The 26,118-nt window shown below is 48.2% G+C and overlaps 7 protein-coding genes across 7 annotated transcripts; 4 read left to right on the forward strand and 3 right to left on the reverse strand.

Moving 5' to 3' along the window:
- The first annotated feature begins 74 nt into the window (after positions 1-74).
- F4812DRAFT_418971 (P-loop containing nucleoside triphosphate hydrolase protein) lies at positions 75-3,706 on the forward strand. Its single transcript, XM_047933302.1, has 10 exons — positions 75-252; positions 377-711; positions 789-1,046; positions 1,103-1,213; positions 1,282-1,336; positions 1,402-1,455; positions 1,523-1,541; positions 1,603-1,627; positions 1,791-2,645; positions 2,698-3,706. Exons 2-10 carry the CDS (start codon positions 592-594, stop codon positions 3,424-3,426), a joined length of 2,226 nt encoding a protein of 741 aa, XP_047793096.1. The 5' UTR covers positions 75-252; positions 377-591; the 3' UTR covers positions 3,427-3,706.
- A 372-nt stretch (positions 3,707-4,078) lies between these two features.
- Positions 4,079-6,942, forward strand: F4812DRAFT_278421 (S-adenosyl-L-methionine-dependent methyltransferase). The gene is made up of 2 exons (XM_047930983.1): positions 4,079-4,159; positions 4,232-6,942. Exons 1-2 carry the CDS (start codon positions 4,139-4,141, stop codon positions 6,788-6,790), a joined length of 2,580 nt encoding a protein of 859 aa, XP_047793097.1. The 5' UTR covers positions 4,079-4,138; the 3' UTR covers positions 6,791-6,942.
- On the reverse strand, positions 6,943-9,339 carry F4812DRAFT_278442 (GTP-binding protein Obg/CgtA). The gene has a single exon (XM_047930984.1). The coding sequence runs from the start codon at positions 8,958-8,960 to the stop codon at positions 7,095-7,097; it is 1,866 nt and encodes a 621-aa protein (XP_047793098.1). The 5' UTR covers positions 8,961-9,339; the 3' UTR covers positions 6,943-7,094.
- A 2,458-nt stretch (positions 9,340-11,797) lies between these two features.
- F4812DRAFT_456798 (uncharacterized protein) lies at positions 11,798-12,590 on the forward strand (the record flags this gene model as incomplete). The annotated part of the gene is made up of 2 exons (XM_047937053.1): positions 11,798-11,925; positions 12,017-12,590. 2 exons carry the CDS (start codon positions 11,798-11,800, stop codon positions 12,588-12,590), a joined length of 702 nt encoding a protein of 233 aa, XP_047793099.1.
- A 2,999-nt stretch (positions 12,591-15,589) lies between these two features.
- Positions 15,590-17,619, reverse strand: F4812DRAFT_418980 (uncharacterized protein). The gene is made up of 2 exons (XM_047933303.1): positions 17,147-17,619; positions 15,590-17,082 (listed from the first exon to the last, which is right to left on the reverse strand). The coding sequence occupies exons 1-2, from the start codon at positions 17,279-17,281 to the stop codon at positions 15,871-15,873; spliced, it is 1,347 nt and encodes a 448-aa protein (XP_047793100.1). The 5' UTR covers positions 17,282-17,619; the 3' UTR covers positions 15,590-15,870.
- Positions 17,620-17,949: 330 nt separating this feature from the next.
- On the forward strand, positions 17,950-19,616 carry F4812DRAFT_418981 (DNA-directed RNA polymerases II 24 kDa polypeptide). The gene is made up of 3 exons (XM_047933304.1): positions 17,950-18,274; positions 18,387-18,469; positions 18,548-19,616. The coding sequence occupies exons 1-3, from the start codon at positions 18,173-18,175 to the stop codon at positions 19,071-19,073; spliced, it is 711 nt and encodes a 236-aa protein (XP_047793101.1). The 5' UTR covers positions 17,950-18,172; the 3' UTR covers positions 19,074-19,616.
- Positions 19,617-20,120: 504 nt separating this feature from the next.
- On the reverse strand, positions 20,121-22,176 carry F4812DRAFT_278558 (uncharacterized protein). The gene is made up of 3 exons (XM_047930986.1): positions 21,663-22,176; positions 20,287-21,543; positions 20,121-20,221 (listed from the first exon to the last, which is right to left on the reverse strand). The coding sequence occupies exons 1-2, from the start codon at positions 21,989-21,991 to the stop codon at positions 20,379-20,381; spliced, it is 1,494 nt and encodes a 497-aa protein (XP_047793102.1). The 5' UTR covers positions 21,992-22,176; the 3' UTR covers positions 20,121-20,221; positions 20,287-20,378.
- Between the last annotated feature and the right edge of the window lie 3,942 nt (positions 22,177-26,118).

Consider the following 26,118-nt stretch of genomic DNA (forward strand, 5'->3'; position numbering starts at 1 on the left):
ACCTCTCATCAGATACCTACCACCTAATTAACGCATTTTTACAGTTTAACTTAACGTTAGGTACCTAAGTGATTGTCAAAAGTGCCTTGCCTCTTCGAGTATATACCAGGTAGGTACCTAGGTAGGTACCTACCTAACCTACGTATCATATTTCATGACCTCACTTGCATGTAGCCGCCCGCGCAAACGAGATTCAGGCGTTGAATGCTCGATTTCAACTATGCTTTGGCCTCAAAATACCAGGACTACCAGGTAGGCAACCAGTCATTTTACCTATTTCCGTTTGCAAATCGGCAGGGGGTAATACAAACGCCACCGAACAACCGAATGCAAGGCATACCTACACGTTAAGTTGCAGTATTAATATGGCAAGTAGCCTTGAAAACCATTCGGGCCTCAATCAAACCAATACGTACCTGAATCCTACTTTCTTTTGATCCTTAGGCAGTGGCATTTAAGTACTCGAGACACTCCATAATCTCGCCCATTTCATAACCACATTCACAAAACTCATAACACCTCATACATTAAAGTACCGCTCAACTTCACCAATTCCTCGACAAGCCTAATTACACAGTAACGCCCTCCAAAATGGGCAACATGGTGGAGAGTACTCCGTTCGAGGAGAAGCCAAGCCTCGGAAACCTCTCCATTCTTACCAAAGTCGATAAGCTGCGCGAGCTTATTGGAACCAAAGTTGCTCTACCTCAGGTACATATATTCCTTCTTTCCACTACTAAGGAAACTCTGTGTGGATGTCCTGATAATAACATCCTGTAATGTTCTAGCTCGTAGTTGTGGGAGATCAGTCCTCAGGAAAGAGTTCCGTCCTTGAAGGTCTGACCAATTTCGGGTTTCCTCGTGATGCAGAGCTCTGCACACGATACGCTACCCAGATAACATGTCGCCGTGAGAAAGAAGAAATTATAAACGTCTCCATCATTCCTCACGATGAAGCATCCGCTGGTGAGCAGGCGCGCATCAAGAAGTTTTATCGCAGCCTAAAAGCCATGACCCCCGAAAGCCTGGCTGAGGTATTCACAGAGGTCAGTCAGTACTATAAGCATTATTCTTACGAGCAAATACTAACTCTCACTCGCAGGCAAATGAAGTGATGGGAATAAAAAGCTCTACAAAGGCTACATTGCCTGATGGCACTACTCTTCCAGCATTTAGCGAACATATACTCAAGATCGAGAAGCTCGGTCCAGATGTAGGTCACATACCTAGTGCAGCATTGGACCTCTGCCAAAAGTCGAATTGCTAACACGACAACATTAGGAGAACCACTTCACTGTTATCGATGTCCCTGGCATATTTCGAAAAGAAACTGAAGGTAGGTTAAGCTTATCTTAAATAAGTCTCCGAGAGGTTCGGAATTAAATGCTAACAAATGCTTAGGCATCACCACAGAGGCAGATATAGAGCTTGTGAGGAACATGGTGAAGAAGTACAGTATGTTCCAATCAGCTCATACTTGACCCTTATTCCTAGTTTTTAACCCACTGACTTTGCGCTCTAGTGAAGGATCCAAGAACCATGTAAGTTGCAACTGATACTCCAGTAGTAATCGGACCTACTAATACGGTCATCCCTTTACAGTATATTGGCGATAATGCCCAGTAACGGTATGTATAAAAACGTCTCGTGTAGTTATTTTCACATTATTATTCTAGAATGTTTTGGAAAACCTGCCTTTACAAGGTTCAAGATTGCTAACGTTTACTAGTAAGTGCGATGTCCAGGATAGTATGATAGCGAAGCTGACACAGCATGTTTTCATTTACTAGGTTGATCCTGCTACTCAGGAAATTCTCAAGTTGGCCAAGGAGGCAGACCCCTTGATGACTCGTACTATGGCCGTTCTTACCAAGCCGGACCTAGCAATCGAAAGAGTTATGCAGCAGATTGCTATCGACCACGTTAATGGCAAGAGGGGTGACCTCGTGCTTGGATATTACATTGTCAAGAATCGCGGTCCTGATGACGCCCATAAGACACTTAAACAGGGCCAAGCCGACGAGAAAAAGTTCTTCTCTGAGTCGCCCTGGTCATCACTCCGAAATACGGAAAGGGCGGGTATGGAAGCGTTGAAGAAGCGTGTTCGTGACCTCCTTACTGAGCTTATCAAGAAGGAGTTCCCAAAACTTAAAACCGATGTCGCGAGGGAGTTATCGACGCTAAAATCAGATCTCAACAAGATGGGTCCATCGAGAGATCACCAAGACGCGCAGAGGGCGTATCTGAACAAAATATGCCAGTCATTCCAGGCCCTAGTTCGGGACGCTTTGAACGCATACTATGCTGGCAACAAGATATTTGCGGAAAGGCATGATCTTAGGCTCATTACACGCATTGTCGAAATGAATGAAATCTATTCAGATACCATGTTGGCGCATGGGCACACCAGACCTTTTTCATCCGACTCAATACCTAAGGAAGAGACCGTCTCTAGAATAAGCACGCCAGTGGGCAGTGCTGACCGCGCTCGCAGGGCCCCTAAGCCCGATGACGGCACCTACCCCGAACTCGAAGAGATCCTCGATGATTCTCTGGAGGTGATAGAAGACGTTAGCGATGAAGATGATATCATGGATTATATTGCGAGAGTCTACCGTGATAGTCGTGGTCAAGACCTTGGAACAGTATGTAAAACGTAAAACTTCTGGTACCTTGTCCAACTAACATGCTTGGCAGTTCAGCAATGCTCTTGTGTCAACTATGTTCAAAGAGCAATCTAAGAACTGGAAGAATATTACGCTGGATTACGTGAAGCGAGTTATTTGGATCGTCCACCATTTCATCTTCGAGGCAATCAAAGAATCTTGCCCTGACGAACGCGTCCGTGACGAGCTGTGGAATGGATTCCTTCTGGAAGAGCTTCAGAAAGCCTACCGCGAAGCCATTAGTCGCGTGATGTTTCTACTCGAAGTTGAGCACGATGGCCAGCCCCTAACGCTCAATCACTATTTCAATGACGCCCTCCAACGGGCCCAGAGCGGTCGTCTGGTAGACGCTATTAAAGAGCTCGGATCAGAAACATCTATCCGCGCGCCAGAAGGGAGCACTAACAAGTATGAAAATGGCATATTCCTAACCCACGCACAATTGCATAATCTGTCCTTCAATATGGCGAACTCGGAACATGTTCAGGAGTATATGCATGATATACTTAAGAGCTACTACAAGGTCTCCCGCAAGCGGTTCGTCGATGTAGTCTGCCAGCAGGTTGTGAACTACGATTTATTGCACGGCAAATGCAACCCGTTGAAGATATTCAACACGGAAATGGTACTGGAGCTCACCGATGAGCAACTAGACGCGATCGCGGCAGAGGACATACCCGTTAAGCGACGAAGAGAGAAGCTTGAGCGGGACATCAGTAGCTTCCAGGAGGCTTGGAAAGTTCTGAAAGGCTCAGGCTGAATAAGATAGGAAGGAGTTCATGAATAAGAGGGCATAGGTTTACGTCGGCCTCAGGATTCTCTTTTTGTAGTGTCTTGAGTAGTCCGGATAGGCGGCGAATAAGGTGTTTGTGTAGGCAGTACTGTACTGCACTCTACTTGGGCTGTTTTCTGTTGCATTAAGCTAAGATAGCTTAGAAGTATCATGATAGATCCTCTACTTCTCTATTTATTTGACTGAAAATCCTAATAAATTAACGAGGAGGCATTTCACAAGGGACTTTATATGAGGTTAACCTGACGTGAGAAGCACCTGTAGGACCACGACCCACGGCCCACTTTAAGTCTCCTATACTCGTAGCAAACATGGTATCTAGATAAAAAAAAACTATTGTAATTCAATGGTAAAGTTGTAATGATACCTTAAAATCCCTATCTTAAAAATAGGTATGTTTTGAGGGAACTAATAGGGGTCATCTCTTAAGAAAAACATTATGCCCAAATACATATATTCTACTAAGCAGTATACGTATGTAACAATGGGCTAAATGTATCAGCTGAAGCCTGAAGGGCTAAAAAGCTTTGGTGGGGCAGATAAGATACATAGTAGTGGGGCACGAACTTAATTAAGCTTTCTCTGGCGTCTATTTTGCAGAAGAGCTTCAATTTTAAACCTTTCAACATTTCGTCTGCGAAAGCTTTCAATTCAAATAACTTTCGCAAACAATATCAAAATGGGGCGAAAGAAGTTCAGGGTAAATATTAATCGCTATTATTTATTTATGTCTTATAAACTCATATCAAATTACTCTAACCATTTACAATAGGGTGGTCGCAAAGGCGGTTCTAATCGTGCTCCTCGAGGCGACGGCCCGGCGCCGTATCGATCCTACAACGATATCGTGAAGGAGAACAAGAACCTCGAAAAGTACTACAATAGCGCTTTACCTTTTGAGGATCAAGAAAGATCCGAGTTTTGGGAAGCATTGAAGAGGGAGCTACCTAATTCGTTCCGTTTCTGCGGATCGAAAGGCCACGCGCTCGAGGTCAAGCGACTTCTAGAAACGAGGTATGCGCCTGAGATCGTCAAGATCGAGCGCTACGATGGCGAGCCTGTACAGGCTCCTCAGCCGGTCCCTTGGTACCCCGACCAGCTCGCATACTCCATGAATACCCCTAAGCATGTCATCCGCAAGTTTCCTCCCTTTGCCGCCTTCCAGAAGTTCCTAGTCTCGGAAACTACCGTTGGCAATATCAGCCGACAGGAAGTTGTCAGTATGATTCCGCCTCTACTGATGGATGTCGAGCCTGGAATGACTGTTTTGGACCTCTGCGCCGCGCCCGGAAGCAAGGCTGCCCAATTGCTCGAGATGGTCCATGCGGGAGAGGAGGCTAGAGTCCGGAAATTCATGCAGTCATTCGGCGAGAATAAGTCGGAGACCGTTGACGTTGACGTCGACCTTTCAGTGGATGCCGGCGATGACGGCCGCGCGACTGGACTACTCATCGCCAATGATGCGGATTATAAGAGGAGTCACATGCTTGTCCACCAACTTAAGCGACTTTCTTCCCCTAATCTTCTCGTTACAAACCACGACGCAACTCTTTACCCCGCTATCAAGCTGCCGTCTCACCCAGACCACCCGGAGAAGGGGCAATACTTAAAATTTGACAGGATACTTGCAGACGTGCCCTGTTCAGGGGACGGGACTCTGAGGAAGAACATCAACTTGTGGAAGGATTGGCAACCGGGTAACGCATTAGGACTTCATCTCACCCAGGTTCGGATTTTGGTTCGTGCTCTCCAGATGCTGAAGGTTGGTGGTCGAGTCGTATATTCGACGTGCAGCATGAATCCCGTTGAGAACGAAGCGGTTGTTGTTTCCGCGATCGAGCGCTGTGGCGGTCCCAGCAAGATCCAGATTGTCGACTGCAAAGATAGACTTCCTCTACTGAAGCGAAGCCCGGGAATGCACCAATGGCAGATTATGGACAAATCTGGCCGCGTTTGGAGCAGCTGGGAAGAAGTTCAGCAACACGTCCTAACAACGGAGGGTCAGATACCCGGCAAGCTCACAGAAACCATGTTCCCCAGGCCAGATACTAGCGACTGTTCCGGCCTAGAGCTGGACCGTTGTATGCGAGTGTACGCCCACCAACAGGATACCGGCGGATTTTTCATCACAGTGCTAGAAAAGAAGGAGGAATTCAAAGCCAAGCCAGAAGCTCGAAGTCGGGCCCCTGCCAACACCACCAGCACCAATGGCGCTGACAAGGCAGAAACGGAAGCCAAGATCGAGATAGAAGAACAGAAGGCTGCTTTGGGCGAGCCAACTGATGTACTGCCAACAGTTGGGGTTAAGAGGACTCTAGATGATGAAGCGGAGACACAAGTAGATACCAAAAAGCAAAAAACTGCCTCGCCTCCAGGTGAGATCTTGGAGGCTCAACTTGAAATTGTCTCCGAAGTTGTTCCCGAAACAGAACAAGTATCTTCGGAATCTAAGCCGGAAGAAGCCAAACCGGAGCCCGAAACAACTCAAAAGAATACCCAACCTGACCGAAAAGTCAAGCCCTCTGATGGCAATTACGAAGAGCCATTCAAATACTTACCACCAGACCATCACGTCATCCAGGATATTCAAAAGTTTTATAAAGTATCTCCAAGATTTCCTTCAGATCGATTTATGGTACGAAATGCTACGGGCGAACCTGCGAAAGCTATCTACTACACAAGTGCACTCCTTAGGGACATCTTATCTGAAAACGAAGGTCGTGGGGTTAAGTTTGTGCATGGAGGTGTTAAGATGTTCATGAAGCAAGATGCCCCGTCTGCGGAGGTTTGCAGATGGCGAATACAATCAGAGGGCATGCCTATCATCGAAGGTTATGTCGGTCCCGAGCGTGTCGTGCGCTTAATGAACAAGGAGACTTTCCATAGGCTCCTAAAGGAGATGTTCCCGAAGTTCATCGACGAGGACTGGAAAAAGCTTAACGAAATTGGCGAGCGGGCCAAGGAAATTGGTATGGGTTGCTGTATTCTCATCGTCGAGCCCGATGGAAGCGATCCAGACTTCTCAGAGCGCATGGTGCTTCCGCTGTGGAAGAGCTTCCACTCGTTAAACCTGATGCTGCCAAAGGAGGACCGTTCAGCGATGCTTCTCCGTGTCTTCAATGACACTACACCCGTTATCAACCGAACGTTAAAGGAGTCGGCGAAACAAGAAGAGGAGGCTGCCGAGGCGGATCCCGAGACCAAGGAAGATGAGGTCTTGGAAGATGCGCCCGCAGTCGAAGAAGCTGGCGGCGAAAACGAAACGGCCGAGCAGCCTGGTGAAGCTAACGGTGATGAAATGGCGGAAGATGCCAAGATGGAGGCTAATTAGGGAACCTGCCTTGCGTTCCGCCCGTTGTTTAAACCGGTTTAAATTTGTCCAAGGTTATGAATTAATTTGAAGTTAGTCGAGGACTCGTATAACACAAAGACATGGGCGGAAATGCTGTTTTGTGTTGATATATCGAAAAGCTTCACTTTTTTACTTGCTACGAGGTTCATTATGGGAATAAGTCGTTCTATGTACATTATAGCAGATTCGGACTTTAGCAGTATAGGTACATACATGCATGCCACGTATAAAAAATGCATCCGTCCACAGCTCCGAGATCCGAGTCACTCTCTCTTTATTCTGTTCATGACTCGTCTAATAATCCTACTATCCAGTGTATGATCCTGCCCATGCCGTGTCCATTAATAGCACTCACGGGTATCGCAGCGCAGTCCTCGATCCACGCGTCCTCGACTCCGCTAGGATGCGGTTCCCGCCCATCCGTAACGGCATCTAGGTATTCTTTCAGCCGGGCGTAGTTCTCCTGGGTCCCTTCCAAATCGCCCTTCGTGGCGATCACGAACCACGGCTTCGCCGCGATGTGCAACCCGCCTTCCTCGCCGGGCATCGGCTCCGGGAAATTCGACGTTACCATCATGTGCCCGCCGCCGCCGAAGCCCGTCATATTCCTACCGGCAGCCCGGGCGCTCGGGGAACTGCTACCGTCCCCCTCCCAATCGATGCGGCCCGCGGCTTCCCGGTCCCGCTCCTCGTCCTCGCGCATCCGCGCGTACAGCCCGACCTCCGTCCACAGCGCCTTGAGGGCCTCCACGGCGTCGCCCGCGCTCAGGTCCACGACGAACGCCAGGACCCCCGCGCGCTCCACGTGTCGCAGGAACTCGATGCCGAGGCCCCGGTCCAGGTGCGCGCCCTGGATGAGCCCCGGGATGTCGGCGATCGTGAAGCGCGTCCGCGGCTCCGGCGCCGCCGGCCCCGTCCCGTAATAGCCTGCCGGCGCGCCCAGCTGGTCCCGCTGCGAGATGACTACCGACCCGTACTTGGCGTCACGGATGACGGCGTGCGGGGCCGGGGGCGAGGGTTTCGGCGGGGGCACGACGGGGCGCCCCTTGTGGTTGTCGAGCACGACGGTGCCGATGTTCGGCTGCAAGGTCGTGAAGGCCCAGTTGCCGACGCGGGCGCGGCTATTCGTCAGAGCGCGCAGGAGCGTGCTCTTGCCGGCGTTGGGCAGCCCCACCAGACCCACGTCGGCGAGGAGCTTGAGCTCCAGCTCCAGCTGCAGACTTACGGCGCGCTCGCCCTTGGTCGCGAAGAGCGGTCGCGGACGCTCCTTCGACACGAAGTGCGGGTTGCCCAGGCCCCCTATCCCGCCCGCGGCTAGCAGGATGGGCTGCGGCGTCGGCGCCGACAGGTCGAGATAGATGGGGGCTTCGGGCTGGACGTACAAGCGGTCGCGGCGCGGGAGGCGGGGCAGCGTCAGGCTGCGGCGCTCGGTATTCGATATGCCGGGGTACAGGAGGAACTTGTCCAAGTGCGGGTGCTCGGGGGCCTCGGGGAGCTCAGCGCGGATAGCCTCTTCGACGTCCTCGGCCTCGGACTCCCTCACCAGCCGCTCGTACTCGCGCTCGCGCGCCCTGGCCTCGCGGTACCGGATGTTCTCCTCGACGACGGGGTCGATGCGGTTGAGCTCCCGGACCACGGTCCCCACGGGCACCTGGATGACGACATCGTCGCCGCGGGCGCCGCCGCGGTTGCCCCCCTGGCCGGTCTTGCCGCGGCCCGCGCGCAGGATGCGGCGCCGCGCCAGCTTGTGCAGCGAGGTCTCGCCGTGCACGGCCTGGATGTACACGTTGCCGCCGTGCCCGCCGTCGCCGCCGTTCGCGGGGCCGTTCGCGAGAAAGGCCTCCCGCAGGAACGAGATGCAGCCATGACCGCCGCCCCCCGCGTGCACCGTGATGCGCGCCTTGTCCGCAAAGGTCGATATCGCGTAGTCGTCCGGCGCCGGGTTGAGGCGTGAGGAGGGCAGGGCGTCGCTTGAGGACGAGGGCTGGGTAGAATTCGGGGAGGGGGAGGGGGAGGGGCTAGAGGAGTGTAGGACTGTGGTGGTGATTTTCGCCCGGCCGATTATACGCGAGGATGCGGATCGAAAGAGGGTCGGGTAGAGGAACGGCAGGAATATGCCGGAGCCCGGAGGAGTACACCTTGGAGGCATTTTGGGCGGGGGTATCGTTTGAAACTATATTATTAAATTCATAGTCGTCGGTGACGTTTGCAAAGCTGTAGCTTTTAAGCTCCTAACCTAGGTAGCTCGCTGGTTGGGTTGAAGATGAACCTGACCAAAAGCCATTTCCTCTCAGGTCATCTTTTCCCCAAATAATGAATTTTTATCTGATAACGACGAAGTGGCATTGCGTTGTCGATAAGATAAGACTAGCGCTTTGTTCTTTTTTTTGTTTTTTTAACCCCATTTAAACATTCTAGCTTTTTACCTAGCTTCAGGTCGGGTCAATGCCGGCTGCCGGCTTCGGGTTAAAGGTTTTATGGCAGGTCACATGGTCGAACGGGATCATCTTTTCCGGAAGGGGCAAAGGAACAAAAACGCGGGATTGTTGTTAGACAGGACCCAAACCTCGCACGACAGCGCAGCACAACAAAACACAACGCAACACAACACAAAATTTTATATACCTAATGTATAAGTGCGAAAATCACCAGAACAACATCCAATCGAGGAGATTTTGGCACACCTTAATATAGTACCGCTCAAAGATGTGTAGTTACCTTAGGTACTCTGATCAGTCCAGTCACAGCCCTTTTTAACATAGTTGGCTCAAACAAGGGCTTCACTGGAATTGATAGGCGCCAATGGTTAGTCTCAACCGGAGGTGTTTTAGAGCCGCTCGATGCGCCCGAAAGGCGGTGAGCAGTGCCGGGGTGGCCCCCAAAGCAAGGACGCCATTCACTTTGCACGATGGTAAAGAATGCGGGCAGCCCAGGCCCTAGGCAACTTGAAGCTTGGCGGGCGTCCAGTCAAATAAATGGAAATGTTCGGAGCCTCAAACACTGTCTCGAGATTGCGGGTCGTCTCCTTATGTATCGAACATCATCAGTGACGCTACGGTCTACTATACCACCACCGGCTTACACGGGCACTGGCACTGTTACCACTAGTACGATTCGTAGTTACCACCGCCATTACCGCTGCCACGTTTGGATGTCGAGCTGACCCAGACAAAGCCGGGGAAGCAAGCGCTTCGAAGGATCGTCTCTTTTTTTTGCTCTGTTTTTACTGTTTCTGTTATTCTGTTATTCTGTTGGTCGGCTTAAAAGGTAGGTACCTTATATATATAATTGTTATTATATATATATACCTTACCTTAACGTGAATGGAACATGTCATCACACAAAGTAGGGGTTTAATCTCATATAACCATCACATCTAACCATCGAGCCATCCCTTACCAATTGCTCTATCATCCATCTCGACGCCCTCACCTGATCCGTTTTAGGTTATGTCTCTAGTTATTCCTTTTTTATAACAACCACTCGCTTTACAACAACCTTACCTATATACACTATTATAAACATTATTAAGAAAGGAAAACACACCCTTCTTTTTCCCTCTTCTTATTCTTTGCGTGCCTGATATATAGGTAATAGTACACGACTAATACCATCGTACATTTATATTTATTTACAATTCATATTTATATCTTAACCGTACATACATCCTACTTATTACCTCACCTTACTTTACCTTACCTTACCTACCTTACCTACCTTACATACACATATACGTATACATATACATTGCCTGGTCACATCTCTCCAACATTCGATTTAACTACTGGCTCGTGCAGCAACAACCAGGCCGGCCGGATTATGCAAACTCTCGATTGGGTTACTCTCATGCACACTGCATGCTACTAGTAATCCTGCCACCTATTCGAGCCACGACAGCTAAATTTCCTCCTTGTGGCCAAACGTGGACATAACTGTCGTCCCCCCTCACGAACCTCCTTGCTCGCTAAGCTCGTCTTTGGGCTCCGCTGGGCTCTTCGTCTAAGTACCTTTCCCCACCAGCCATTGGCTCTTCCTAGCTCTTCCTGGCTTGTCTGGCTTGTCTGGCTGTCTGGCTTCTCTTTTTTTTGTGGGCTTTTTTCGATGCTGCAGGTAAACTCTGCAAATCCCAATCCCCTACCATAGGTTGACTTGTGTTTCTCCCACTCGCTGTTCGCTGTTCGCTGTTCGCTGCTTGCTCGCTTTCTCTCTACCTCTTGCAGTCTCGCCAGTCTTGCAGCACACACACAACGCAGTCCAAAAGAAAGAGTCTCTTTTTTTTCTTTCCCAGCCACCAGCCTCTCAAAAACCATCACTTCCTCACTTCCCACTTCCGCATAGGAGGGACGAAGACAACCCCGGTTTGATCCACCCGATAAGTCTATTCCTCGCCTCTCCCGTCGCGGGTTCTTGGAATTTCCCTCGCTCTCCGCGTTCCCCACGCCTCCATACAAGCGGTATCTTGCGCGCCCAGATATCGGTGCCATCGGGACGCAAACTGACTACGGTCCCCCTTATTTGCTGCCCTCAATTGACTATCGCGGCACACTCAACAGGGCGGTCAGCCTCTGGCTCCTGCAGGCCAACTTTCTGATTGAAGCTAGCCACTGACTGCTTCTCACCTCTCGACCAATTCCCCCTCTTGCTCCCACGTTGTCCTGCTGCGACTCTGCCCATTGTCAAGCCTGCTGTGTTGTTTCTTCACTATTATTCATAGTTCATAATACAGGTCAGTCACTTTTTTTTTCCTGTCCTTGCCCTGGTCCCCGGTTTCTTTTCTTCCCTTTCCCTCTTCTTCTCCCTCTTGCCATGGACCCTTCTCGGGTCGTCAAGTGAACAGTGCTGTCGTACAATATTTTCCATCTATACTCTACACCTCCGCCCCATGTTCACCACTTTCCACATTCCGGCTCTCCTGCCCGCCACCTCCGGCTTCACGCCGCTAAGATGTATACCAGGGAACATAAACCCCGCAAGTCCATCATCAGAATGGACCCGGACTGTGCTATCTGTCACGCACCCGCCAGCCTCGCCTGCGATTGCGAGGCTAAGGGGCTCGAGATTGCTGTCGAGCAAGCAGAGGCCCGCATGATGCAATCCATATATAATGACGTACGGTAAGTGCTTTCACGACACCTCCCACGGCATCTCCGAGCGACGCCAAGCCCTAGTATAACAACAGCCTACTAAACTTAACATGGCAAATAGTACGTGGGTTCGATCACACGCTCAGGACTATATACTCGAATATTTCCGGCTGCTCACGGAACGACGTAAAGCTGCACATTCGTCACATCTTGAACGATTAGCGGCTCACGCATACCACTACTACCAAGCTCCACCGCATCCGAACGAGATTGCCGCGGCCCAAGCGACTCTGAAGAGAGGAATCGACGAGGATTGGCAATCTAGCGTTCAGCGATACCCGGAAGTGCTTGAATACTTTTACAGTTTGGTCGAATTGACCCTCCCGCAAGACGACGAGCCTGCAGTTAAAGACCCTCCGTTGAGTGCCTTAAGCGGATCACGGAAGGTTAGCAGACGGGGCGGTGCGTCTAATGCTACGGTAGCAGGGGATACTTTCCACGAGAGGGAACGGGAACGGAACCCTCTCGCGAGAAGAACACCGCCTCCACCCACCATGGACAGGATTGATAGGATAGATAGGAGGACGCCGGGACCGGTTGGGAACCCACTCGCACCGCCACCCGGACCTCAAAGAAGGCATAGCACGTACCGGCCGCCGACCGCACCGCCGACTGCTTACTTCCAGACCTACTGACCTAAGTCGTAGTTGGAATGATAATGGTTGGAGGGATGGTTTAGAAGAAGCTTATTTATTTATTCTATCTGACCGGCCTGTGACCTCGACAGCTTTACGCCTAGACTTATCCTGTCCCTCAACCCTCTCCGTCACCCTTGTAAAATTGGATCACAGCACACACACAGCATGGCATATCTACCTACCTAACCTACGCACAATAACCACGACGACATACGACATACGACATACTTCTTTTTTTTCTCTTCTCTTTTCATTGAAGCTAATTGGAAAAGAAGAAGGAAGGAAAGTAACTGACGAGACCACGAAAGACGCATCATGATCACCGTATCTGTTGCATGGATTGGGAAGGGGAGGGAAAGAGACGTCCCAGATACCATTTCTTTTCTGCATAGCGGCGAGACATCTGCTCTTTTTTTTTCGGACAAACTGTTCAACTCACATACAAACAAATATACACAACTCACAACTCAAACAAGACACACACACACATATTCTATTCATTTTGTTTTGCTGCCTTTTTTTCCTTCCAGGAGCTGGTTTCTACTTCGACCTTGGGAGTCATTTCTAAGACGGATGGCAAATTTTCTTCCTTGGGAAATATCTATCTATCGTGGGCGTACGGAGTGGTCTGTTTGTTGTTTGTTTGTTCCAATTGGGTGACCTATTGGTTGGACGAGCAAGAGCAAGAGCAAGGGCAAGGGGTCCGGCAAGCTTCATTTTTTTTATTCTCATGAACTTGCCCTTATTTTGGTGGTTGTTTCACTTTTCTGTGCTATGCTGTGTTTGTTGCCGATGTTACTGCTGTTGTCCGTGCCCGATATCGGCACGTATGGACGGGATTTTTTTTTATTTTTTACTTTATTTTTTTTATTGGTTGGCTACCTACGCGAGAGAGATGGAAAGGGAAGGGAAGGGGAGGCAGGAAGGTTGGGTAAGAAAGTGAATGGGTGATTGGGAGCGGAGCTAGGTACGATATTACCTACCTAAGGTACCTGTATCGACTTGTCCATCCATCCAAGCGGAGGAGAGGAGAGAAGAGCATAGCATAGCATAGCAGAGCGAGGTACTTTAGTCAAATCAATATACAACAAAATTAATTAAAACCTTGTCTTAGTCCATCGTGGTCCGGAACGATCCACGGATATGGGCGTTGGCAGGCAAACAAAGCCAACATGTGCGTCTTTTTTTTTGTCCGTCTCTCATTCTTTTTCCCTCTCTTCCATTTGGGGGGAGGTGAAGGGGGGCTACGTTTTGGTTTGATTCGGATTCGGTAGGGTGGACAGACGTGTCCCTCCAGCCGGGCATCAAGAAAAGCATCAGATCAGATCAGATCAGGTAGGGCAGGCAGGACACGGCAACAGGGGAATGAGTGAGTGAGTTGAGCGAGTGAGTTACGAGCTGCTTGCTTGCTGTAGCTTTCCGTTCAAGTCACGCGCCCCCTTGGTGCTTCCCCCCGCCCTATGGCGATGCGGCTGACACGTAGGCGACGGGAAGTGGGCGAGACTTCCATTTTTTTATATATACATGTACGTATCTAACTCTTATTCATATAACATTAGGTAGGTACCTAGCCTACCATTTATACGTGATTAGCTGTCCCCCGGCTTCGGGGGTTGAATCAGCGAAGACCTCGGCAGTGAAGAGGAGCTTTAGGGAAATGGAAGGAAAAGGGTAGTAATGGCCGAGTGATGTTTGTTGTTGTTGTTATTGTATGGGCTAGGGGATTTGATGATGCGAGTGATATGATATGTGTCTGTCTGCTGCCTCTGACGAATATATTGGTTGGGTGGTAAGGTAAATTCGGTCGAGATTTGTAGTTTACTTTGCATGGCATATGAGTGAGTACCTAACTTAACCTAACCTCAGCTATCTATCTACCTCTCTTTCTGACTCGTAGTGTATAAGCTGATATATCACGATGTTTTCAATGTGAGCTACCAAGGACAAGTAGAAAAACATGTATATCGATATGATCACGAGCATGTAAATAAAAACATATACTAGACTTTCGTATAATACCTAGGAATATATTACCATATCACGCATCCATCCTATCCCGCCTCCCTACCTACCCACCTAACTTGCTTCGTCTCCACTTGGATCTGCCGGGACGGAAGACGAGCCACTGGCACAGACGACGATGGATGGAGGGGGATGGACCCGACCCAATGTTTTTATGAGACATCGTCCATGCACGTTTAAGTCAGTCATTTATTATACAGCGTTAGACTGCTCCCCTTCCGTTCCCGCCCCCGTCCCCCATAGCATCCATCTATTAGAAGGGGGGACATAAAAAAAAAAAACGTAAGGGCGAATCATAATACCTGTTCAGACCGAAAAAAAGGAAATAAATAGGGTCCCCCCCGAGGATCACGTAAGGTTGGCATACCTAGATGTACAGTATAGATGTATGTATGTATGTACTGCATAGAGGACAGCAGCTACTATGTAAGTGAACGAAGCTCGCAAAGGCAGCTCGCCGAATGGGGGGATCGGGTGTTGCGTACTTAATGTATGCAATATATGTGATGCAATCGAGGCTATTCGGCCGATGCCGCCGCCCTGTCGTTTGCGTTGGTTATCAATCTTATCCTTATTTCTTTTTGTTTACTTCCAATATCAATACAACTTACACATGACAAGAGACCGCTCACTATATCTCACCAAGCTAGAACAGACAGACTTGCACTCATAAAGAAATGGGACACGAACGAGCCACAAGACACAGAGAGAAGGATATACATGAATATGTAAGAGGGAAATACGGGAATGGGGTTACCTTAGGTAGGTAGGCGTCTTAGTGCTGTGCTAGATACATGGTAATAATGCTGTGAAATCTGACCCTCGAAAATGTTTTTTATCCCTCCCTGTAGCCAGCCAAGCCCCCCCCCTTTTGTTAATTTTGTTGTCCCATGTGAGAGAACAAAAACAGTAGTCCACCCTTCCTCTCTCAAATCAGGAATTGAGCTTGGATATTGTGTGGCGATAGAGGCTTTTTTTTCTCTTTCTTTTTTCTTTTTCTTATTTCCCGACCCGAGAATCCATCTATTTAACCTCGACTGACTGGTGGTTGGCAATTGGTGGCGCATCGGACATCTAAGCCGATGTCTCCTCCAATGATGCCTCCTTCAGATCCGACGTTACGGCGGCCACTTTGTCATCCGACTTGTTGTCCCCGTTGACGCCGTTAGGTGTCGCAGTACCGGAAGCCTCAGCAGCTTCCTCAGCTTCTAACTTCTCGATTTCTTTCTTGGCCTTCTCAATGTTCTACGCTTTGTTAGTAATTTTTCAAAATGCCAATTCTAGGTTGATAACTCACACGTTGAGTCTGGGCCTGCTGGTCGGATTTCCAGTGTTCTAGCTTAGCCTTGACTTTCTCGACAGCAGCAGCAACGTCTTCGGGGCCCATAGGAGGGTTAATTCCCAAGAATGAGCAGTCGTCGATGACGGCAGGGGGTAAGTTGAAGCCCTTTTCGGTGTGGGTGCTCTTTTCGGCGTGGCCGCCCTTCTTGCCCTTCTTGCCCTTTTTCACGGCAGGTAGGTATTCGTCCTCGCGTTCTTCCTTTCGTACTAGCTTGACGCCCTTCAAGCCCGAGTCGTCAACCTTACGTGAAGCTTGAGCACTCAGACCGCTATCAGCTAGAAGGGGTGCCTTCTCGGCAGGGGCGGAGGACGGGTCAAAGTAATTCAGCAGACTGTTGGCTCTTCGGATTTCCTCGAGATAGGCGGGGTCGCTGGCCTCCTGGAGCAGCTTCTGGGCACGTTCCTTCTTCCTCTCCTTCTCGATGCGCTCGCGCTCGGCCCTCTGTCGTTCTCGGACTCGTTGGCGTGCTTCACGCTCGTACTCGCCGAAAGCCTTCTTCGCACTGTAGTACTCGTCCTTAAGCTTGCGTATGGCCAGGTATTTCTCCTGTTGCTCAGCTTGCAGCTTGCTTCGTTCGTCGCGCAGGGAGTTCAGGTTCTTGAATGCTTCGTCTTGCTCCGCCTTGATGGTGTCGAGCTCTGCCTGGATCTTGGTGTATTGGTCGCTTAGCGCACGAGCTTCGGGGTCGTCCATGCTGTCCTTGATTTCCTTGATCTTAGCCTTGAGCTCGTCGATGCCCTTCTGCGAGGTGTCGAACTGAGCAAAGTTCTTGCGCTGCTTTCGAAGGCTGGATATCTCGGCCAAAGCCTTCTTCTCGTCGACCAGCTTCATCATGCCGCCGTTAACCTGCTTGTCCAAGCGCTCAATCTCACGGTCGAGATCCTCGACGCTCTTGAAGTTTACTTTGCCACGCGCATTCTTCTGCTCGGCGATTCGGGATCGTAGCTGTTCATCGAGACGCTTGATCTGATCCATCTTGGTGTTACGAGCATTCTTGCCGGCGCCTTGCTTGTTACGGATCTCGTTGGCCTGGGCGATAAGCTCCTGGCGGCGCTTCTGGAGAGGAGACTGGGTGTCCTTGTTCTTGTTTCCCGTGACGAGCTCTACCTTTTGCTTAACAGCATTCTATGTTTTCCTTATTAATACGAATAGAACTCTCCCCGTGGTCCATTGCGGGTGCGCAACCTACATATCTAGTGAGAGCATCTTGGTATTCCTTTTCGGCCTTAGCCAATTGCTGCTGGAAGAGCTCGGTATTGGGCTTCTCGGGCTTCTTGTTCTCACCCGCCGGGGCAGGGGTAGGTGTGTTAGCTACCTCAGCCATGGTCGCTTTTCTATAACGTAGGGACTAGTTAGAGAATGAATGGAACGAGGCGAAATGGCAAAGGATGGGGATCAGAGAGCGAAGTCTTGATTTATTATATAAAACGGAAAGAGAGTAATGCCTAGGTAGGTAAATAGGTCATAAAAAAGTGAATGGTAAACCCAAGAGATACCAAGGGGGGAGGAGGAAAGGAGGCCAGATCTCAGGGTCCTTGAAGGCCTTGCCACGTTCAGCGGAGGAAAATTTCGGAGTCACGTCCACTAGATATATATATAGTGTTTAAAAAAAAAGATTTCGATTTAACAATTGAAACTTAAACCTAGTTTCAATTCATTAACTTTTAGTGGCTGTGGCTCGTGCTTCAGCGTTTTTTCCTCTGTGGGCACCGTGTTCATTCACAAAGCCTAACCGAGATTCTCCCGCTACAGGTACCTTAAAACGTCCTAGGTCCCCCGCCAATCTGCTTACTAGCCTTATTTTGTTGTGTGACTCGCCTTAGATACTTTGTGAGATAAGTTAGATGGGCTTTCCTCTTGGTGTTGTAGGGTGGCTTACGTACCTAAGCAATGGGCGAGGCCCACTACATTACAGTGTTACGTGCCCATGCAAGGATATAAGGTTACGCACTGACCATAACATGACAGGTACGTACCTTATCTGCATTGACCCATTGACCCCCTGCAGAATCCAGATAAAGCCAGACAGGTACGAAATACCTTGGAATTTTTCATCTTCGTAACGCAAGGCTGAACTTGCATTGTCTTTCTTTAATAACTTTTCAATTCTTCAACTTCCACGCCCACCTCATCAAAGCCTCACGACGAATTATCTAATAGAGTACATACTTCGATTTTTCGCATACGAAATTACTAGAGCCGCGTAGCTTTCGCGATGTCGGATCAGGAGAACAACTCCAACAACGTCGCGATCGAGAAGGTCGCGGTCAAGACGTGGCGAGCATGGAGAACCGTTCATGAGATGGTCCAAGACCGAGTAAGAATACAACCATTCTCATCATCGACGACTCTCAGTTTTCGATACATAACCGCGCAACGTGATATCGTTCTACTGCGCATATAAGGCGTATATACTAATGCGCTACTAGGGTTACGAGCTCTCCGAGACAGAAGTCAACATCTCGCTAGAATCCTTCAAGAACATCTACTGTAACATGGACGGCACTGTCGTGTACGTATTTCGAAAACACTCGGAAGCCTACCTCCGGTGGAGAATACCTAGCTAACATGATGCCAAAAATGTACAAAGACGTTCGAAGCTCAAGTTCTCAGCGCGACCGAGCCCGGAGTTGATAAAGAAGCTCACCCCGCCCGCGACGCCGTCGAACCCGGACCCGAAAGCGGACGTGGGCACGATATGGGTGGAGTTCCACGACGAGGACTCGCTGGGGGCGGAGCACATGCGCAAGTTCGGCAAGTTCTGCGCGCAGGAGAACCACAGCACGGGAATCCTGGTGTCGCACGTGGCCGTGTCGGCCTCGGCCAAGAAGGAGATCGCCAAGTTCGCCCAGTGGACCTCCATCGAGTGGTTCCTCGAGGAGGACCTGCTCATCAACATCACCCACCACGAGCTCGTCCCCCGCCACGTCCTCCTCAGCCGCGAGGAGAAGGCCGCCTTACTCAAGCGCTACCGCCTTAAGGAGACACAGCTCCCCCGCATCCTCCAGAAGGACCCCGTCGCAAAGTACTTCGGCATGAAGCGCGGCCAGGTCGTCAAGATCATCCGCTCCAGCGAGACGGCCGGTCGTTACGCCAGTTACAGATTGTGCGTATGAAAGAAAAACAACTCCCCGAACCCCCGAACCGACGACAACCCACCCATCCACATAAGTTGTCTCTATCTACGGTAAAACGAGTGGAAAAAGAAGAAAAAGGATACGAGAAGGAAAGAAAGAAAAAAAAGCTTTGCAAAAATACCGGCGTCTACGAGCATTGACTTGATTTGGCAGAGGGCGGCGTTTTTTTTGGTCTGCAGCAGCTCGATGGGGGGAGCTGTTCTTTAGGTACAATGTCTATCCCCGCAGGTACTTCGATCAGAGGTTGATTTTTCCCTATTAATCGAGAAGACGAAAGAAGAGGGCCTCGTTCTTATTAGCAATTTAGACTTAGAACTGCTACGCGAAGAGGGAGGAGAAGAAGAAAAGGAAAATTGTAGTCTAGTAATCACAAATACCTGTCAAACTTATTACGCACGACCTTGGATGTTGCCGGTTCGCGTCGATGTTCCTTGCCAAACGTAAATTCAATGTCTTGAATTCAGCATACTCGACCATTCCCGTATGTTCCAGTTCTTATAGACGCAGTATCACAAAGTTGGCAGATAAATTAATGATTAAATAGTGAAGTGTAGACGAGATGTAGAACCTCACATCTACATATCACGTATTTATATTTTGATACTTGATAGATATAAGCGCATGGCGCTTGGGGTATATAGCATAAATCAGTAAATGGCGACAAGAACACCATTTCATATGTCCTCTATCCTTGATGTCATACTCCTTAGAATATGCCGCTCGGTACACTTTTTTTGGTATCCCATATCCACCTATATTGTACAACTCCAAAGTGGCACTTGTAACCCCCTATATGCCCGTATTCGTGGTATCATGATTAAACCCCTATCTTAATCCGAAAACACCGTGTAATCCAGTCTTCTGGGCCGGCGTGGTCGCTGTTATAGAAAATGTGTGATTAAGTATTTATTAGATCTTGTGTCGTTGAAAATCTTCGTATGCAGGTATGTTTAAACAACGTAGAAAAAAAAAAGTTGAAACGTCCACGTCATAATCTCATGATATAATCATGTTCAATAGATAAGTAAAGAGCAATATTTCGCTCGGTAGATCCTAAAGCCTATTAGGCGTTTTGACGGCAGAAACCTGCTAGTTCCTGAATATGCGAGAGTACGAGATAGGCGGCCCTGTGGGTTACTTTATGATCAATGTCGTGGTAAAGGAAGACGATGTGTCACTTATGGTTGCTGACCTAGGTCGATCTTTCTTCTCCGAGGTGGGTTACCATAGACTTGGGGAAACCTTAAATTGCCCCGAGTGCCGTCTCACGAGGAACACCAACCCCTAGTCTTTTTTATCCGCATCTGTGTCCCCGTCTGTGTCATTTGAACTACTGCGGCTATTGGAAGAATCTTGCGTTGCTTCTTGAGGGTGCTGAGGTATTGATTCCAGTTCGGTTCCATTATTAGAGCTCGATCGAGACTGTCTAGGGTTGAGAGGGCTGAGAAGACCGCTTAAGTCTTGTAGTACTACCTGAGAGCCGCGACGTATTCCATTGGACGTCGCTTGCTTAACAGAGGAAGGAGCGCTTGGGGTGAGAGATGATGGTGGCCCAAGGCTAGAGTTAAGACTGTCTCGTCCGCTTCGAGATGGTTCGCCATCAAGTAGTCCACCAACATCGAAGAATGAAACTTTGCGAGGTGTTATGGCAGAGTTGCTTCTAGATGTAGTAATTTGGTCTCGGTCTAAGAAACTATGCGTAGCGTTGCTTTGACGATTTCGAGAGAGCTGCCAAGTATCCACGGCTAAGACAGGTTTGGCTGGTTTTTCGCCCTGATTTTGTCGTCTTACGGCATCCTGGAGCTCACGGTCCGCACCGAGACCCAGACCTCTCACCAAATCCTCGTCACTGCCCCAATGTCTTTGATACGGAGTCCTACGTTCGATCGAGTAGTCAACAGATTCGGCAATCATGGAGTTATGCCTATACCTAGTTTTCTTTACGCCCCGATCTCGGACAAATGATCCAAGAACCAGAGTGTTAGCCGCGGCTGTAGCGAAGAGGATCTCAACAGAAGCAAGCAAAGAGCGTAGCTGCTGGCTCCCATGCGCACGAATTATACGAGGAACACGATACCCCGTCATCGCCACGACAGCCAAGCTCACAGAAAACAGCAGTGTTAATTGAACCTTCCTCTTAGTGCCCATGTGACTAGTAAGGATAATAGGAATCGGGTAGAAAACGAGGAGAAGGTCGGTTAAGATATTGCAAGCAGCCATTGTGATGAGCTGGGCGAATCCCTGACGGCATTGGCCGCCAGGGTCCGGCACAACTTGCCAATAGCGGACGAATGAGCGACATTCTGTCAAATCTGCTATTAGAACAGCTACGAAAGTCGCAACTAGGGTAGCCCGTATGAATATTAGAGTGATTTCGTGTGAACGCTTCCAGGTAATACTCGTTAAGCGTTTGAAGAATTCGAGAATGGCGAATTTAAGGATCCAGAGCCTTAAGTTAGGAGTAAGTTAGCATATATAACATAAACTAGGCATGTTTGACGGGCATCCGGCTCATTAGTCCGGATAGGCTAGGAAAAGCTCATAGGGTTCAAGGGATAGAGTACATACGTTGCCGCATAAAATATCCGGCTAGCAAGCACCAAGCCACTAGCTATCGACTTCTTATGAATGTCTTCGTCCGTCAACTCGGTGAAATGTGCATTGTTAGTTCCGTAAAGCAGGATAATGTGAACACATCCCATGCGCAGATAGAGCGGGATGATAGCCAATGCAGCCGTTTTGTCTTCCCTAAACAACTTCTCGGATCGAACGAAACGACCGGCAATGCGCAATAGTATTATGACTGTGCAAAACAGCGTAATCCACCAACAAACTAAAAGTGTTGGCTTATCCTGGTCTGGGTTACGGAACGGCGGCGGCGATGAGTACAAGTGCATCTTGTCTCTGCCTGAACTTGACCACGCTCGTCAACCTCCGCAGAGGGGACGAGCGGGAATAGGTACGCTGTCTTCAGAGGACACCGCTTGCGATGAAATAGCAACGGTGTTCGTAGTTGAAACGAAAGGTCAATCTGTCTGGCGGAACATGAGTTCGTCGAACCACTGCAACAGATCGAAGTCTTTCCTTTTCCTCCTCCTCGTTAAGATCCAGATAAAAGGAGCTGTGTGAGAGTTGCTTGTTGTATTTCGATTTGATTTCCAATTTGCAGAAAACCGGCCCAGAGGTATCCAGAGTATGGTATCGGTATCCAACTTATGACGATGAATAAGTGGACTGAGATCCTCTACCGACAACACTTGCATGAAGTCTACTGGGCGATACATGGAATAATACGCAATGAGAACGATGCCAATTGTGAACGTGAAAGTTGTGTGGCGTCAATGGCCTCGGATTGCACATCGTAGTAAATATCGCGTTCGACATTGACAGACAGAAGATGAGAGAAAACGTGGTATGGGATGGGGGAGACTAGAGAAGTTGTAGTTTGTGGTGACATGGATGTGGCAGTGGAAAGGACGGGTAGCGTAGAGGGCTAGACGTTATCAGGTACCATCGTGTACATCGAGCTACTAGCTCCCGTAGTGTCCCACATATATTGTATGTATTTAACCAGGATATATGTAGATATATCTCTCTGATTTATTTAGTCTATGCGCATACCTAATCTAAAGTATGAGCATATCAGCAAAAAGTACTTTGATGGAGATACATGTACGTACTGGGGTTACCTTCTGGTTGTATTTGCTAGGTACATGTGTATAATACACGTATGGTTCCAACTTCCAACCCTATCCGCCACCACCACCGCTCCAGCGTCCTTAGAAAAGATAACACTTAGGTACCTACTTCAACCTTACCTCCTAACTAGGATCCTCATTAGATGGCGATCTGTCAAGCCGAGATTTGCGACCCATCCTTTTCTACATTTATACATTAATACCTAACATTGAAATGACCTCGGCCAGGCAAAGTGTGTGCAACGAAATACAACGTTCAACGTAGGTACTGTGCGCACGTACCTATGTTGTGCGAGCACACCATTTCCATGTCCGTGTAAAGAGGAAAAGGCACAGACGTGAGACCGGGTGATTGCTGTTCGACAGGGTCGATCAAGTCGATCAGGTTAATAAAATTCAAATAAAGTCGATGGCGTGGGAGATGTGGGAGATATCAAACAAATTTGTCGAGGTGCAGTCCTTTCATCTCAGCCCGTTCCGAACTTGGAAGCGCCCAACACCGTTACCTGTCGCAGGGTTTGATGTCAAGATCGAGTTAGATATGCTCTTAGGCCCATGTGAGGATGCGAGCAGGGGCGCGGCGGGGTTTGCTAGCACGTACATAGTAACGTACATCCGTTCTACATACATACATAGTAGTACCTAATGTATGTATGCCGTCCCCACGTCTTTCCTAGCGTCGCCTCCGTCACAAAAATACGATCTTCAGACTGGCGTGATGGGGTTGGTACGAATTCGTTAAGCGAGGTCTCTACCTACTTAGTACTATGTAGGAGGTGGTCGGAGGTGTACATGAACCACAGCAGCACAGATGTCGGATGATAGGATTTAAAGCGTTCAAGGTTGGCACCGCCTATCGGACCCGAAGGCATGGGCCGAGTCTGTGCATAACGTTTGGGTACCCAAAAGTATATCTAGGTTGATAAGTAAAATGTTTGCTCGGGAGCCGTTATTTCGGGACTTATCTTGTTAGGTTATTCTCGCGTCCGTCCTGAAGACGAGCCACTGGCGGAGCGAAACTCGAAGGAATAATCATCCGATTTTGTGCTTTAACATTAACTACCTTACGGGGATCCGCGGGAACCAGTAAACCGTGTATATACGGTTTGAAATTTTTAACCGATATAACACAATTAAATTTGTCAAAATATTTTAAATATTAGATGTTGATGTTTCTCAACGTCTACAGGTGTTTTGACATTTAATCGTATCTAAACGTTTAGAAAATTAAAAGCGTTTATCTTTCAAGATAAGCGTTTGAATATCTCAGGGTCTTAGTATGTAAGAGCCTTTTCCAAGAGGAAGCTACGATACCTTCCCTACCTTGATATATTAAAATAAGGTAGCTTGTCGTACGCGCGTGTAACGTAATATGTAATTCGTAATGGCCATTGTGGTCAAGGTAATAGACGCATGCTTAGAAGTAAACCACCACGTAGAAGTAAACATGTAAACATGTAAACGTACAAGTAAACCACCATACAAGGTAATAGTTCGAATCTAAGGCTAAGCAAATGAATCTTTTTTTTTAATTCAACTTAGCTACTGCTACTGCTACTGCTACTGCTACTGCTACTGCTATTACTATTACCTTACTGCAGCCAAACCGCAACCTAATGGTTTATATTACCTAAACGTCACATGATTTAAGCGTTTGAAAAATTCTCAAACGTTTGAGAATGTAAGCGTTTATATATGTATGCGTTTTTTTTTAAAAAAAAAAAATGTCAAAACGCCTTTAAATATTTATATTTTTGAACGCTCGATCAGCTATTCAGGAATTTTTAAGCGTTTATTTTTTTCGTACTGTAATGCAACGGTCATAACACGGTTTACTGGGATCGTTAGATGCTGGTATGGTACTTGTTCAGCTCCTCAGATAACAAACCTGATTTACATACTATATCAGCAGGTTATACCATCAGGTACATGGAAGCTAATTTCTTACTAGTAAGTGCATACTTAGGTAGGAATTTGTTCACAATTTAGGTATAATTTACAAAAAGGTTTAACACTTTAAGCCACTATGTTATTCCTATGTCTATAGTATATTTCCATTTACATCAATTAATCTATCTACGTATTTATAGATATCAACAAGATTTAAACATGTTAGACAAACTTATGTACCTCAAGTAATGCTGTGCAACGGATTAATGTTACACGTTTCTACTAATAAGATAATCTCAAGCTAATGCAGCTCATCTTTTTAGTGGTGGTACGAAAGGCCACGCATGTGAAATTGCATATAAGTACTAGGTATAAATTTGAAGGGCGTAAAAGGTGAAGAAGCACTTACTACATAGTACTCAAGATGCTCTCGCCAATAGTTTCGTTCGAATTGGGCACCGTATAGCTATATGAAATATGATTTCTTAATGTCTATCACGCGGGGAGAAAAACCTATTATGAGGTTTTTCGGATTGCGACATCCCTACCTCTTTTTCGGGATGCCTGCCGTAGAGGTAAGGTTGGCCCGGTGCTTCGCTTCCTATCAATTACGACGGTTGGTTCTCCTAATATCTTACAAATGTAACAATATGACGAACTTTAAAAACCTACGAGTACCTAAATCATCCAAAGATACACCAAGCGCTGTTAACAGGAGTCGCGAGTAAGTTGAACTGAGGCGAAAGCTGAACTATACATATGTCGTGGCATTTAGTTTGGAGTCTAGGCCTTCTCAGGCTTTCTCTCAATTGCCTCAGTATCATGGGAGTATATCCACTATGTCTGGCATAGACGACGCCATTCGAGATTTGTACCAATCTTCTCCCACGTTTATCCTTGCCTGTCCCCCTTCATCGCGAGGGCAGACCAGGTACTAACTACGTGGTTATTAACGCAAGTATTAATTGTAACCACAAGCATCCAACTAGCACCCGACCGTTTGGAGCGACTGCTTGCGAGCGGTAAGTAGGAAGACGATTGATAACGAAAAACATTTCGGCGATCTCGCCATAGTCAACGAGTTTATGAACAAATATTCAAGAAATGCTAAGCTTTTAAAAGAATCGGGGGGATACATTTAAAAACATAGCATATGCTTAGGTACTACCAACAACCGAAAAAACGACGTTGGAAGCGTGACCAGAGATAAAGGCTGGAATAGCAAGGTTTTCATTTGCTGGACGATTTATCTTTTTGAGAGCTTCCCATTGTAGGAAAAGCTGGCCTGGACCGGGGGAGGCCTTGTAGATCGACGCACGCATCTTAGACAAGGGTCTCTTTCAAGTGGGTCCATGGAGGGGCAGTTCGACAGGGGTGAAAAGCTTTGGCCAAGTGGCTACCTCTCTACTACAGGTCCCCCATGCTGCAACTGTTTT

Source organism: Daldinia caldariorum (genome assembly GCF_022478825.1).
Source record: "Daldinia caldariorum strain CBS 122874 unplaced genomic scaffold F4812scaffold_3, whole genome shotgun sequence".
Taxonomy (NCBI): domain Eukaryota; kingdom Fungi; phylum Ascomycota; class Sordariomycetes; order Xylariales; family Hypoxylaceae; genus Daldinia; species Daldinia caldariorum.